Source organism: Carex rostrata, chromosome 23 (genome assembly GCF_964058835.1).
Source record: "Carex rostrata chromosome 23, lpCarRost1.2, whole genome shotgun sequence".
NCBI lineage: Eukaryota > Viridiplantae > Streptophyta > Magnoliopsida > Poales > Cyperaceae > Carex > Carex rostrata.
In genome coordinates, this window is record NC_135940.1 from 1,889,972 (window position 1) to 1,905,104 (window position 15,133).

General features: G+C 33.9%; 1 protein-coding gene across 1 annotated transcript; it reads left to right on the plus strand.

Annotated features, from left to right (window-relative positions):
• Positions 1 to 8,138: 8,138 nt before the first annotated feature.
• LOC144574910 (vacuolar-sorting receptor 1-like) lies at positions 8,139 to 15,114 on the plus strand. Its single transcript, XM_078325012.1, has 13 exons — positions 8,139 to 8,443; positions 9,977 to 10,280; positions 10,711 to 11,412; positions 11,988 to 12,076; positions 12,202 to 12,271; positions 12,383 to 12,466; positions 12,710 to 12,786; positions 13,031 to 13,112; positions 13,621 to 13,703; positions 13,846 to 13,903; positions 14,174 to 14,302; positions 14,575 to 14,681; positions 14,761 to 15,114. The coding sequence occupies exons 2-13, from the start codon at positions 9,989 to 9,991 to the stop codon at positions 14,857 to 14,859; spliced, it is 1,872 nt and encodes a 623-aa protein (XP_078181138.1). The 5' UTR covers positions 8,139 to 8,443; positions 9,977 to 9,988; the 3' UTR covers positions 14,860 to 15,114.
• The last annotated feature ends 19 nt before the right edge of the window (positions 15,115 to 15,133 follow it).

The window sequence follows — 15,133 nt, forward strand, 5'->3', positions numbered from 1 at the left end:
ATAGATATGCTATTTTTGGTAAAGACATGGGTGGGGTCCTCCATGATCTCCACTACTCCCTCAACCTTATCTGCTCATCTTAGGAATATTATAAATACCCCTCTTGTAAAATGATTTAGTGTGCATGTTTTAATTGAGTAAGTCCAGATGATAGGCTAGCGCCCTCATGCTAGGTTAGGCCAGAGAGTTACTTAGGGAGAGAAGAGTAGCCATTGGAGCAAGGCAACAAAGCGACATCCTAAGGAGTACAAAGGTTTTTCCATCTCTACAAGGGTGGTATTCAATATTCTCTTTATTTTATTTCCTTTCTTTGCCATGGGTCTAAGTAACTGAGCTTCTCATCTCTAGAGTGAGGGTTTAGATACTTGAATTATTGATTATGTTTAATATATTTTTGTGATTTGCTTTTATTATGTTTTGAGTTTCTTTTTATTCTTTGATTCGCTTTTTATTAAGTCATTGCATACATAGTTCTGTCTACCATACGCCAACGTTATCTACATACCATGGTGCGTAGTCATTACATTTTTGTGCGAGAAATGTAGTATTGTAAGTACAAGCACTTTGGCTAATGAGGCTTTGCCACAGTTCAAAGACTAGGGTTAGAGCCCAGTGAGCTTCCTTTGCAGAATAGTGTGAATTGTGATTTAGATTATATTAGGAGATACTTCGTAATAAGTAGGGTCTTTGGGATATTTTAATTGTGGGATAGAATAGGGAATGATCAATTATGTTCGTGTGAGAAAAATAATTGCATACTTAGGATATTCTGAATTGATAGCCCAAAAGCCGATCGAAAGATCCAAAAACATTTCAAAACGCATAAGTAGATACCTTGGATGCCTGGGGTAGTGACAATACCGTATGCGGGTTGTTATGTGGGACAATCTATGTCGGTCCGAAAATATATTATCGTAGTTAGAAGGATAGTAAACCCAAACTCTAGAGAATCTCTATTTAATAATATAGCTTAACACTTACATTTGATTAGCAGCTCCGCATCAAATCTAAATGGAGAGCACCGTATAAAACTTATACAAATATCAATTAGTGACAAATAAAAATATGTATAAACCAATCAACCTAACTAGTTAATTTGTTCTACACTATCACTGTGAATCGACATTTCAATTTATACTACACATTAGGATTATGCACTTGTAATCCAACAGTAAGTATAAATTAGAGTTAAAAGGTATAAATTAAAATTAAAAGGTATATTAATATATTAGAGTTACAATTTCTTTTCGAGTCAATGCCTACTAGTAAAATTTATTTCCAATTCAAAAAACAAAATTAAATAGTAAACCTGAGGTATGCCTTATAAAAGAGTTTTCTTTCCAAGAACAGACAAAGAGCATTATAGATGACTCCTACAAGCCACTTCATCCAGCCCACCCCAGCGAAACCATGGCTTATTCGACTCTTAATCCATGTTGGCTTTTGGGAGCCATCGACTTATCTGTTTGACTATATTTGCAAAACATACATAATTGCATTTTACAGTTTTCCTTCTTGAGTATTTGTGCAAGTTCATGACGAGTAAGGATTAGTAATTACACATCAAGGATGAATTAATACATTGCAATACAACATCATGGATGTAGTCATGAAGCACAAGACACTAGATAGAAAAAGTATTAACTCAAGATTAAGGATAATGTATATGTAAGATTGATAAAATAAGCTTGAGATTGACCTAAGTAAGGCCTACCGTGGTCCAGTGACCGTGATAACGGAATAAATAAATCATGTACAAATCCTATAACGCATAAAATAGAATTTAGTGTCACCACATCGTTAATCCTTCCAGAGGATTACCGTTATAGGGACCATTGTCACGGTCATCTACCGTGATCAACAGTGACCACCTTTACACTCCAAACCACTCCGATTGACCTACCGTTATGACGGTCCCCTATACCGTTATAACGGTCAGCACCACTTACTTCCTTTTTATCAGCTCTCTATAAATAGAAGCTATACCAAGGTTTAGAGCATCACTCTAGCCGCCGCCAACTTCAATATTTCGTATTTACAGATCTAGAGAAAGCCATTGTTGCTTGTGCACTCTAACTTCAATATACACAATCAATCTCAAGCTTATTCAATCAATCAACCAACTCCTAGAGTGATTCTGCGTGATTAAATCATTTACTACTTTGAGCTTTATGCTCACTTTGCAATCCTTGAAGTCCTTGCGACTCAGATTGTGTTGTTAGGGCCGTGTGACTTCCCAGAAGAATTGTAAGGACTCACTGGTTCCACCTTGTACTCATTTCTCATTTCTCATTGGGTAAAGAAAGGCGCGCCATCTAGAAGGTCGTGAGCCCCGGAGACGTAGGCGTTAGTGCCAAACTCCGTAAACAACTCTCGTGTCAAGTGTCTCTAAACTCTACTATTTATTTTACAATAGTTTAGAACAGTTATTCTAGTTTCCACCAAGAATAACTTATAGACACGTTTGAATATTATTACTTAGACCAAAAATATAAAAAGACTTATTCACCCCCCCCCCCCCCCTCTAGGTGCCTTTGGGACCAACAATCCATAGGATGCTTTGCTATACCAGAGTCGTAGGCCAGTGGGTGCTATAATTTTGGAAATAACGACACATAATTTAAGCCGCAACTAAGCCTATAGGTCATGTTTGGTTGTGGAGTAAAGTTAATTCGGATTAAATTTCTTAATCCAAGTTAAGATAAATTAAAATAATCATGTTTGGTTGGAGGTTGATTGAAGTTTAGTGGAGTAAGCTCATGAAAAGAGAGAAAACTATAACATTGTTATCTAATTGCAGGATCCACATGCAGATGAAGTTACTCCACCTAAAGAGGTAGAGTAACTTAATCCGGATTAACTCAAATGTTACTCAACCTTATTTCTTTAAATTTACTTCTCGTTTGACTCCTTAAAAGTTGAGTAGTTTACTTTACCACTTACTCCACAACTAAACATGACCATAAGGAATAAGAGTGTCCTATCCCAATGGTATTTTTCATCAAACTCCATCCTGGCGGCCTCATTCCTACCTTTTCGAATTGGGTGGCTTTGTTTTATGATGAGTGCTTCAATGCTTACTGGGTCCCAACTCAACTTCCCCTCATTCCTCTTCAAATGGATATCCTCCTCGACATCACCTGTGAGTTACATCAAACTTCCTTCGGGTGATGGTTGATCTGCTCGCTCGAATCTATGTAAGATGGTGTATTTGGAGAATTCGTATCCATTAACTCAAAAGAGAATATTTTGAGTTAATGAATCTCAACCGTCTGATATGTTATAAGATTCGTGCAGATTAGATCCACACTAATATTAAAATACCTCTATATTGTAGACAGAAGCCCGATTGACTCCGTTTAAAATTAAACGGTTGAGATTCATTAACTTAAAAGATTCTCTTTTGAGTTATTTGTATTTGAAAAAAAAGCTTAAGATAGATCAACTATCTGACTTGTTTGTGAAATAATTGAAGTGAAGATTTATCCATAATTATGGCCCGTACGGACAGCAATCGGATGATCAAAAAGAACAAAGAGACTCATCGGCGCTCACTGCTTATAGAAATTGTACAACATGGACTAGACTGTCCTCATTTAGTTGCACTATATATAAAAATTAAAATTAAAAGTTCATTTTAAATGCTCTAATTAATGATTTACTACAGAATATAAATTAGTTGATAATCTTGACCATAACTCAACAATCATAACTATAAAAATAAGCACGCAAGAATATGAAATGTTTATTTTTCTTACCTCTTTCATCCTTAGATGTCACATGCAAAAATATTTCCAAGGTTGGTTAAACTACATTGATGAGATTGAAAAAGACATCAGCCAATAATTAGTTTTGTTGTTATTTGTTAACGCTCCTTCAGATGAGATTGAGAGATCAATCTCCAAAAGGAGTAAGATGTTGATTAAACCATTCCAAAAATATATATATATAATATCTAAATTTTTGGATCTGTTGTTTGGTTTCTGAGATAGTTTATTGATGACATGCAATCCATTATAAATTAATTGATTTTTTGAATAACGCTTAATTTGCAAAACTAATTTAATAATAACTTAAAATTACTATAAATATTGAAGACTTTATTCTGTCAATGATCATACTAAGAAATAAAAGAAATTGATTTTGCTCTGAACTTATCTTAGTATCTATCGATCGCATTGTATTACGTATAATTTCATTTTATAAAGAACAAAATTAAGTATAAATATTATGTAAATTTCCATCAAATATAAACTCCTCATAAATTTATATAAATTTAACACTTATTAACAAGTACATGAATGAAATCGATGGGGGTGGGTATACCCCCACTTTCTTTTAAAAAAATAAAATAAACAAATATATGAGATAATATAACACAGTTACACACTCCAAAGAGCTCATTAGGGGTGCAAACGGTATGGATAATATCCGATTCTTATTCAATCCGTATTCGAAATTTAGATTTGGATATCTGATATTCAAATATCTATATGAATAAAGATATTGATACGGTTCCATATCTGAATAATAGATATATACCATATATTTTAATATATATTAGAGAAATTTGTATATATCCCCATCAAAACTTCTCTTTTTAGATATATCCCCATCACAACTCTAAATTTAGTCATATCCCCATCAAAACTTAATTGTTTTATTTATATCCCCATTTCTTCATTTGACCTCTTAAAATTTAAGAGAAATATTAATAAAATGTCTAAAAGACTGTTTTGCCCAGCATTAAAGTTACAGTATTAATTCTCCTTTTTCTGTGTCATCCTTTCCTTCCCGTTAAAACTTACTTTTGTTTTCTTTTATCCAGCTAACCTCTCCCTTCACACCGTGCTTAAATCCCATACGAAGACTTTTTAGATAGTATTGTTACTGGAGATATAACACTACTATCGATTTCAACCAGTCAGAGATCGTAGCAACTAGTAAGCTCGCAAAAAAAAAGACCCAGTCAAAGATCGCGTTGAAGAAGATGAAGACGCGGAGCTGGTCAGTCAGAGAGATATATCAAACCAAATTTAGTGATTCTTGTTGCGTTAGGATCATGTGTAAATAAGGAATGTAATTGTGGAGTCAATTTGAAGGGATTGTATGATTTCCACCTAAGACTTGGCATTTGCGCCATTTGTATCATTTTTTTGAGATTTAATCAAATTGATTTTGTTTGTTCTTTGTTCAATTCTTACATTCTTTGATCAATTGCAATCATGGGTGTTGTATTAACCGTTGCAATTAGTATTCTAGGCTGGATTGAAAAAAAATAAAAATAAAACTTGTCATTTGGAAGCTGATTGGAAATCTCACTTATATGAAATTAGTTTTTATGATATAGACATCTTGGTACAGTACATGGATATGACTGACATAGCTTATTTGTGCCTCAGTTATTTCTTAATTAAAACAAATTTACCCTCGATTTATCAATATGTCTATCAAGAACTATAAAGTATGGAAAGGAAAAATGGAAAAGAAACAAAAAATGGCTTTAATAAACCAACCACAATGGATAAATATCATTTGGTGACCTCATGTTTATCTTCTTAACATGATTCAATCGTACCAGTATGTTATCTATAAACTGTACCAGTATAGATAAGTTGAATGTTTTTTTACCACTTGAAATCAAGTTAAGCTAGATAACATACTATTCTTTAGTTGATATTTAAATCTTATAAATTAGATTTAAGTATGTGATATTTAAATCTTAATGGCCAATGTGATATGGTCTTTGTGGAGGTGCAGAAATGACATGGCACACGGAGCAAAGCAGCCATCTTTTGAGATTTTTAATTTCTACCTCAACAAGATCTCATCAGAAACTATGCTAGCAAACACCAAATTGATCAATAGAGGGAGGAAGACTACTGTTGCAAAACTCAGTACTAGCATCTATCCCTCTGTACTTTCTGACATGTTTTGTTTTGTCGAAATGGGTTATTAACCGAATTGATGCAGTCAGGAGGAGGTTCCTTTGGGGGAAGTCAAATACTCAAGAGAAAGGCAATTTCCTTATCAATTGAAGAGGCACAGCAAATCGTTGAAGAGGTGGTGCTTTGGAGGAGATACTGTCAAGGGCGAATTACCAGAGAGGGCATAGGCTAGTTGATTTTATATGTTTAGTTTAGTGTGTGGTTTGCTCTCCTGGGATGCGTAAGAGATGCAAAAGGGAATGAAATCAATTCAGAGAAAAAGAAAAGGAATTAGTGATGAAGGGCAAAATAGTCTTTTAAATATTTTACTAATATTTATTTTAAATTTTAAGAGGTCAAATGAAGAAATGGGGATATAAATAAAACAATTAAGTTTTGATGGGGATATAACTAAATTTAGAGTTGTGATGGGGATATATCTAAAAAGAGAAGTTTTGATGGGGATATATACAAATTTCTCTATATATTATAAAAAGTTTATGTTATTCACTATTATAATTAGATAAATTACGAATTTTAATATTTTTATACATATTCAATCTGATCCGAGTCCGTATTCGTATCCAGGGGCGGACCCATGTTTTCATCAGGGGGGCAAAAAAATATCGAATCGGGTTTAAATAGCTTATTGGATTTAAACCCACGAGGAGGGATCAAGTTACAATAATTTTTGAGTTACAACAAGTTACAACAATCATTTTCTACATTTTCAAAGTCTAAATCGTCGATCCAAACCGTTAGATGTGATCTCTACAATAAAATGTGTTTGGAGACCAAATTTTATATTTTTTGGAATTTTTTTACTATTTATTAAGATGTGTACAAAAACTAGTCAAATTCATACCATTGAATTTTGTACCCATCTTAATAAATAGTAAAAAAATTCAAAAAAATGTAAAATTTGGTCTCCAAACACATTTTATTGTAGAGATTACATATAACGGTTTGGATCGACAATTTGGACTTTGAAAATGTAGAAAATGCTTTGTTGTAACTTGTTGTAACTCAAAAATTGTTGTAACTTGATCCCTCCTCTAAACCCATTAACTAATTGAGTACTCGATAAAAAAAATAATGTTTTGACTTATATTTTCCAATATCCTGACTTATAATTTCTGATCCTATACCTTATAATTAATATTACCAATCATAATTCAAAAAGATTATTTTGATTTTAACACTAAATTAAATCTGAATTACAAATCAAACATCCAGAGGGGGGCAAAAAAATTTCCAGAAAGGGACAAAGTCGATCGGTACTAATAGATCACCACTAAAACTCAAAATTCATGGGAAAACGGCTACTCCCCTGTGCTACAGTAGATCCACCCCTGTTCATATCAATCTGATATTCGCTCCGTATACGTATTTAAAAAAAATATATGACTATAATTTTACCACTCTCCGATATTCGCTCTGTTTTCACCTACCTCAAACATTAAAAAAGAAAAAGAAAAAAGAAGAAGAACAATTTAGGGGGTCAATTCCCAGATCAGTTTTAGACTTTTAGCTCATATAATAATATTTTTACCTTGTGTAATTTGTTTAATTGCAGAGAATAAATCTTTTTCGGCGGAATAAGGTCACGAAACAGTGTAGCAACTCTGCTTTATCACGGTATCGCATAATACAAGATTCGCGAATTATTTGCAAATAAAATTTGAATAATTTTTTTTTTCGGTAATGTTGAATCGAATATCAAATTATTCAGTTGATCAAATTTTGACCGAATTAAATCTGAATAATTCATCAATTTTATGAATTATTTGTGAATTTTTTCTAAAAAATTGAACATTTTTTTTAAGTTTTTTTTTTCTTGTAGGACTAAGATTAATGATTCGGATAATTGAATTATTCCTGAATTATATCCGAATTATTCCCGAATCATGAATTTTTGACCTTGCCAAACCGAATCCGAATAATTTATTTGTCACTGTACTGTATCCTAGGAGATCAATTTGTCAGCAGCGTGTTACACCATCTGCTACTTTGCTTCACATCTCATAAAATCTCATCTATTTAGAGGACAGAGAGGGGAGAGGATATTACCGAAATCATATCAGTTAGGTAACAGAAATTTTGAGTTTAGATCCTTATCGTTCGATCTGCCTTGATCTTGGCTCGGATTCCAATCGGACAGTCAAGATGTAAACTCAAATATTCTGTTACCTCAGAGAATGCGGACTCGGAGATTACCAACCCAACACGTTGCACTTGCGGTTTCTCACTTCACACTCTCTCGGTGTGTCTCGTGCTTTCTCTCCCAAACAGTCACAAACTCACAACCAAACAAAAAACCTCTCCACCACCTCTGCACGAAACCCTAGAATCCCAGTTAAGGAAGGAACGAAGAGGGGTTTTGAGTCTCTCTCTCTCTCGTTCGCTCTCCCTCCTCTTTCGCTCTCTGTTTCGGGGCCTTGCGAGGTTATTTGCGCTTGATTTTTGCTGGATACTGTTATCTCGCTCTCTTTTTCTTCGTTTGGCGTGATCCAAAGGTAAATAGTCTATGTTCTCTTCACTTCATTCGTTAGATTGGTTTTGAAATGATATGAGTTTGGGATGCTTTTTTTTTCAGTAGATTTGTTTCGTAATTTAAGCGTAAGAGTTATTGAATAACCCAATTCAATTCGACATATTGTTTTCTTATAAATCACGGTGCAGTTTATATAATTTGATAAATTTAGTGAGACAAATTGGGAGGAACTTGGTTAGTTATTTTGAATAAATTAGAAGCTTCTTAATTTGTTTTTATATTTTTTAGTATTTTGGGGTCAGATTTTACCTTAAGATCAAGTTTTACAATCTAGCATTTCAGCTAATATATTGGGACTTTTATCTTCTTTTAAGTAATTTGTATACGGAATTGCTGCTGGTTAATTTTTTATTACAAACAACTGTCAATTAAAATGAACTTAAAAATTTCAGTGCGGTCAACAACAAATGTTTAAAAATTGGTACTTCCAGAATTTGAGGAATTTATGTGTTATTCCTTCTGCAACTATCTTCCTTTGTAGTTTTGACTTTGTCATGTGGGTTTTCTTGAGTGTTAAGTTTCTTAAATTAGGTTGAATAGAAAAAATAGTTTGGCTTATTTTTAGCACAGCATTAAGTGGAAATGTAATTGTGCTCTTTGCTTTTCTCCATTAATGCAAATTTAAATTATATTATTTTCTCCCAAATTTTTTTTTAATATAGCTTGGTTCTAGATATATCCTTTTGACCTTGTTTTAGCCAATTGATAATATTACCTAATTGTTGGTCAGGCTTTACTTGAGATAAATTTGATAATATCACCTCATTACTAAAATTATCAAATCATGTTTTTACATAAGCTTTCTGTACTGAGGAATTAGTGTTTTACTTTACTATATTGGATGTTCTGCTCAACTACTAATTTTTTAAGGTTTTGAGCCTAAAATGTGGGGTTCCTTAAGTGTTAAGTTTCTTAAGATAAGGGAAACTTAATTCTTTCAAAAAAGAAAGTTAAAACATAGAATATGCAACTTATGCATTGGTACCTCATTAAGCAAAAATATGGTTAATTCCTTTTGCTATTAGTTGGATTTTTTTTTTTTTTTAAGCTAATAGATTGCCCCCCCCCCCCCCCCCCCCCCCCCCCCCACACACACACACACACACACACACACCAACAATAAAAAAAGAAAACAAATAAATTAAAATAATTATTACATATGATCAAACATGGACCATCAGATTTGAAGACACACGACATCACCCTTTGTATATTACTATACTATCTTTTTATAAATGGTAATTTGGTGACTTCAAATTAGTGAGGCCAGGAGTATATGGACTTCTTGGTATTTTCATGTGGTGAGAATTGTCCCTTTTTATGTTTCCACCTAATATTTCATTAAATTAAAGTATATTTCTATTAAGTTACCCCTTGTAAAATCAACTAAATGTGTGTGTGTCTCTCTCTCTCTGTGCCCATTTCTGATGTTAATCATTGTTCTTTGGTAAACCAAGAAAATAAGGGAAAGTCACTAACCTCTCTTATCTGACAGATATTTCATAAGATGCTCCAGGAATTTTGTACCTCTCTGCTCATTCTCTCTCTCCTCCACTCATGCACGGCTCGGTTTGTGGTGGAGAAAAACAGCCTCAAAGTGACATCACCCCAGGACTTGAAGGGGATTTATGAGTGTGCCATTGGAAATTTTGGGGTGCCACAATATGGGGGCACCATGGTCGGATTTGTTGTGTACCCAAAATCCAATAAGAAGGCATGCAAGAGCTTTGATGAATTTGATATATCTTTCAAATCCAAGCCTGGCTCCTTCCCTACTTTTCTCTTAGTTGATAGAGGCGGTTAGTTCCTTTTTTTTTAATATAAATTGACAATCCCTTTCTTTCTTTTTTTCTTCTGCTGGCCGATGTAGTTTTATGTGGTATTGTAACAAATTCCAAAAACTGGTGCCAAACCTTATCAGCAGAGTAAGGACCAAGGAGTGGTATCAACTCCATTTTTTTTATTTTTTTTGGGGGGTGGGGTGTGCAATTGTAACTTCTTATTACTGGGACAATTTACTTATCGTGATCCCCAGCCATAATTTTGTGCTGTTAGTATAGTTAGTACAGTGATCCTCCATTTATTTTGGGTTGACTTCAATTTCTTGTGATAATAATAGAACTAATTCTCGTCTTCTACAGTTCATTCCCCATTTTTTCTTTGTTGCAAATGAACCCTCAAATTTCTAAAATTTTAATTTCTTTACTTTCCCCAAAATCCCACATTTAGACTGCTACTTCACAACAAAGGCATGGAATGCTCAGAAAGCTGGTGCGGCGGCGATTTTAGTAGCTGATGACAAAACGGAGCCGTTAATTACCATGGATACCCCTGAGGAAGAAGGCGGTACTGGTACCGACTCAGACTACCTCCAGAAAATCTCCATTCCCTCTGCTCTCATTAGCAAGTCCCTTGGTGACAGCTTGAAGAAGTACATTGACAAGGGCGAGATGGTAAATGTCAACCTAGACTGGAGAGAATCCCTCCCCCACCCTGATGAACGGGTCGAGTACGAGTTCTGGACCAACTCAAATGATGAGTGTGGCCCAAAATGTGAGGCTCAAATTGACTTTGTGAAGAACTTCAAGGGAGCTGCGCAAATTTTGGAGAAGAAAGGATACACCCAGTTTACCCCTCATTACATAACTTGGTACTGTCCTGAGGCATTTGTTCTAAGCAAACAGTGCAAGAGCCAGTGTATAAACAAAGGGAGGTATTGCGCACCTGACCCGGAGCAAGATTTTAGCAAGGGTTATGATGGAAAGGATGTTGTTTTGCAAAACTTGAGGCAGGTATGTGTTTTTAGGGTTGCAAATGAGAGCAAGAAGGCGTGGGTTTGGTGGGACTATGTGACTGACTTCGCGATTAGATGCCCCATGAAAGAGAAGAAATACACCACTGAATGTGCCGAGAAGGTTATCAAGTCACTAGGTGAGGTTTTTGGGTTTATTGCTAATATTTTATTATTATTTTTATGATATGTTTTTGGGTTTATTGCTAATATTTTATTATTATTTTTATGATATTGACAAGTTCAAAAAAGCAAACTATAGCCATCCAGAAGAATCAATACCTTTTGGAAAAAAAGATTCGTTAAAATCCTGGCTATTAATGAAAAAGAAAATGAAAAAGATTTCTCCTTTGAAGATGGAAAATGAAACAAATTCCATATTTATCAAATTGAGAAATTGTTTAAATCAGGGGTATCTAGAGTTCTTAAGGAATCTGGTATAAACAACATGAAGGATCTTGTTTATTTTGACGATATAATACATGGGTTTATAGTTCAGGGTTCTGAAATATCAGAGGTCTATATTATACGATCGTTTAATGCTATCATCTCTGGTACAAACTATTTCATATTAAAGGGTTTGAAATATCTAGAGTTCAGGGACTGGAAAGAAAAACTCTTTCATGTCACCTAGTGCGCCAATAGGATTATTGATTCACCATGTCTTAAAGATAAATGTTTTGTAATGCTGGGTCCTTATAAATATTTGCTTTAGGTCTTGATCTGAAGAAAATAAATGAATGTATTGGTGACCCTGATGCTGACAAAGAAAACCCAGTGCTGAAAGCCGAACAAGATGCTCAGGTTTATATTATTATCTTAACTAAAAGAATTATTATTATTTCTGTTGTAGTTGTACATATTGATATTATTTTGGTTTCAACATTTACTATTATTGCTTGTATGTAATGAGTAAATTATTTATTCAGATTGGGAAGGGCTCTCGTGGAGATGTTACTATACTCCCTACTCTTGTGATTAATAACAGACAATACAGAGGTTGGTTTACTCTTATTCTATTCTGTTAATTTTATCATGTTTTATTCTCTGAGTGCTTTCAAGTAACTTGTTCCATTTTCTTTTTAATCTCCAATTTTCTTATTAATTCAGGGAAGCTGGATAAGGGTGCGGTACTCAAGGCAATTTGTGCTGGATTTAAAGAGACTACTGAACCAACTGTTTGCCTAAGTGAAGGTATTTTTTTTTCTAATTATTTTACCCTTGACTTGTATGATTACTCGTAATTCCATAGATACGAAGTATTAACTAGTCCAGGCATATAGAGATTGTGAATACAACAACTAAAAATTATTGTTCAAGACTAGTAATCCGAGGTAACTACAAACTGTGATTGGTAGACCTTGGCAATTACTTTGGGAATGAAGAAGATTTTCAAACTTTGAATAACTCTTTTTTATCCTTTTTATTTTCTCTCAGACATACAGACGAATGAGTGTTTAGATAACAACGGTGCATGCTGGAAAGATACAGCAGCTAATATTACTGCATGCAAGGTTAATTTGATAATTTCAATTTAGCACATTTTTTGTTTTGCCTCTTCATACCATGGAAAATAGCAAATTTTCTGTTTTGCCCTTTTCAATTTAGAAGAATGACTTAATTATTTATGTTTACCCTATGAACAGTGGTGCATAAAAAATAACCCTCTAAGCCCAAAACTACTTTTGATTCCTACTCATGGCTTTCTAGAATTAGTAACGTGTATACCTTTTTGATGTTCTTGTAAATATAATTCAGGATACATTCCGTGGGAGAGTTTGTGAGTGCCCAGTTGTGAATGGTGTGAAATTTGTAGGAGATGGTTATACTCATTGTGAAGGTAATTTACTGTCAAATTTTGAACTTAGACATTGCAGATGTGATACTTTCTCTTGGGACATGAATATAATTCCTCCGTGGTTAAAATTAATTATCACATGTCAGTTATTTATTGACATGATATGTATGTTGCAACTATATATTACTCTTGGTCACTTGGATTCATACATTAGTTGTACTCGTTGGTTGAAACTTGACAGGAAGAACTAAATGTGATATAAGTATAATATGTTGTTTACCCAAACCTGCTATTCAATTTTACGTGATATATTAATAGTTAATATATGGTACCCTTGCATTCTTGCATTGATTCTCAAGAGAAAACATGTACCATTTGCTTGTTTATTGGAGTGTCTTCATTGTGTTTTTTTAACCTCTTTTAGTTTTGAAAATTACTTGGTTCTTAGAATGTTGTATCATTTGTTTGTTAATCAAAACATCATTTTCTTGTATTTTGACTTCACATTGAAAAATTATGTATTCTTAGAATGTTTTATTTCTGATCTCAGCCTCAGGGTCAGGTCGATGTGCAATCAACAATGGAGGTTGTTGGAAGGAAACCAGAAATGGTGTCACTACTTCGGCCTGTGTGGTATGTAGTAAATTTTAATAAATAATAACTAGTGAAATAATAATAATATTTCGAAAAAGAAATGAAGCAGGTGGTGTTCTTATAACAAACAGTAATGGTCATCATTTCAATCTAGTGGAAATGCTAATTTGTAAATATGTAGGATGATGGATGCAAATGCCCTGCCGGTTTCAAGGGAGATGGTACCAAGACATGTGAAGGTATGCTGTTTTGCTAAATAAAATTCAGTTCTATAATATTGGTGTTTGTTTTCTGTTCCTTGAACTTCTTTCGTTCAAAGTTCAGAGAAGCTAAATTGTTCATTTTTTTCTTAACCTTTGGAATTTCTGTTTTTGATTTGTGGCTGTGGTTGAATTGGATCTATATCATCAAGCTTTGATGAAACACTATATGTTTTATTTATTAGGTTTTCTTTCTCCTCGCTTCAATATTTTAACGGAGTTTTGGTTTTGGAAATTTAAAATTTTCAGATATTGACGAGTGCAAAGAAAAGAAGGCATGTCAATGCTCAGGCTGCAACTGTAAGAACACCTGGGGTAGCTATGAGTGTACCTGTAGCGGTGACATGTTGTATATCAAAGAACATGATACTTGCATAAGTATGATCTCTTTCTCATCCCTCACTCACAGACTAACACTACACAGACGTAGGAATTCACAGTCTAGGGAATATTTTAATGAATGAATTACTGATGGGATAATTATAGAGAAAGAAAGCTACTAAAAGTGAGCTATATTTTCTTTTCAAATTGATTTTTACTAGAAAGAAAAAAAGACTAAACCATTAACATATCTAGGGATAAAAAATGCCTTTTCATTAGTTATATATAATGGTATAGATAATAATAGGCTTCTTGGCATATTTACATAGGTAAGAAAGGAACAACGCAGATGGGAATGGGATTTCTGTGGTTTATTTTTCTCGGGCTTGCTGCAGCTGGAATTGCAGCCTATGCAGTGTACAAATATCGCATCCGGGTAAGTCTGCTTAATTTAAGTGAGAGAAACATGTGACCTCATCTATAATTTCTAACAAACTGTATTATCTTGCGTGCAGAGTTACATGGATTCTGAGATACGTGCAATCATGGCTCAGTACATGCCGCTAGATAACCAAGGGGAGGTGCCGAACCATGTCCAGCATGATCAAATATAAACAGCCGGAAGTGGATTTGTGTGAAATTTGGAAATGAGGGGAAGATGGCTTGTTCTGACTTAATGAGTATCTATCAGTGTGCCATTTTTTTATGCGGTGCATTTGTTGTATCTTTAGGTCTGGTTTTACCTTGTACATGAACCCTATGCTAGTAACTTGGGTTGTAGCTGTGTATGGGATAATTAATCAGGTTTATTGTTATTTTGGCTGTGTAAGACGATAGTTTAGATAAATAATAAGTTGAGCATCAGCAAAGAATTAGTTGTATACTTAT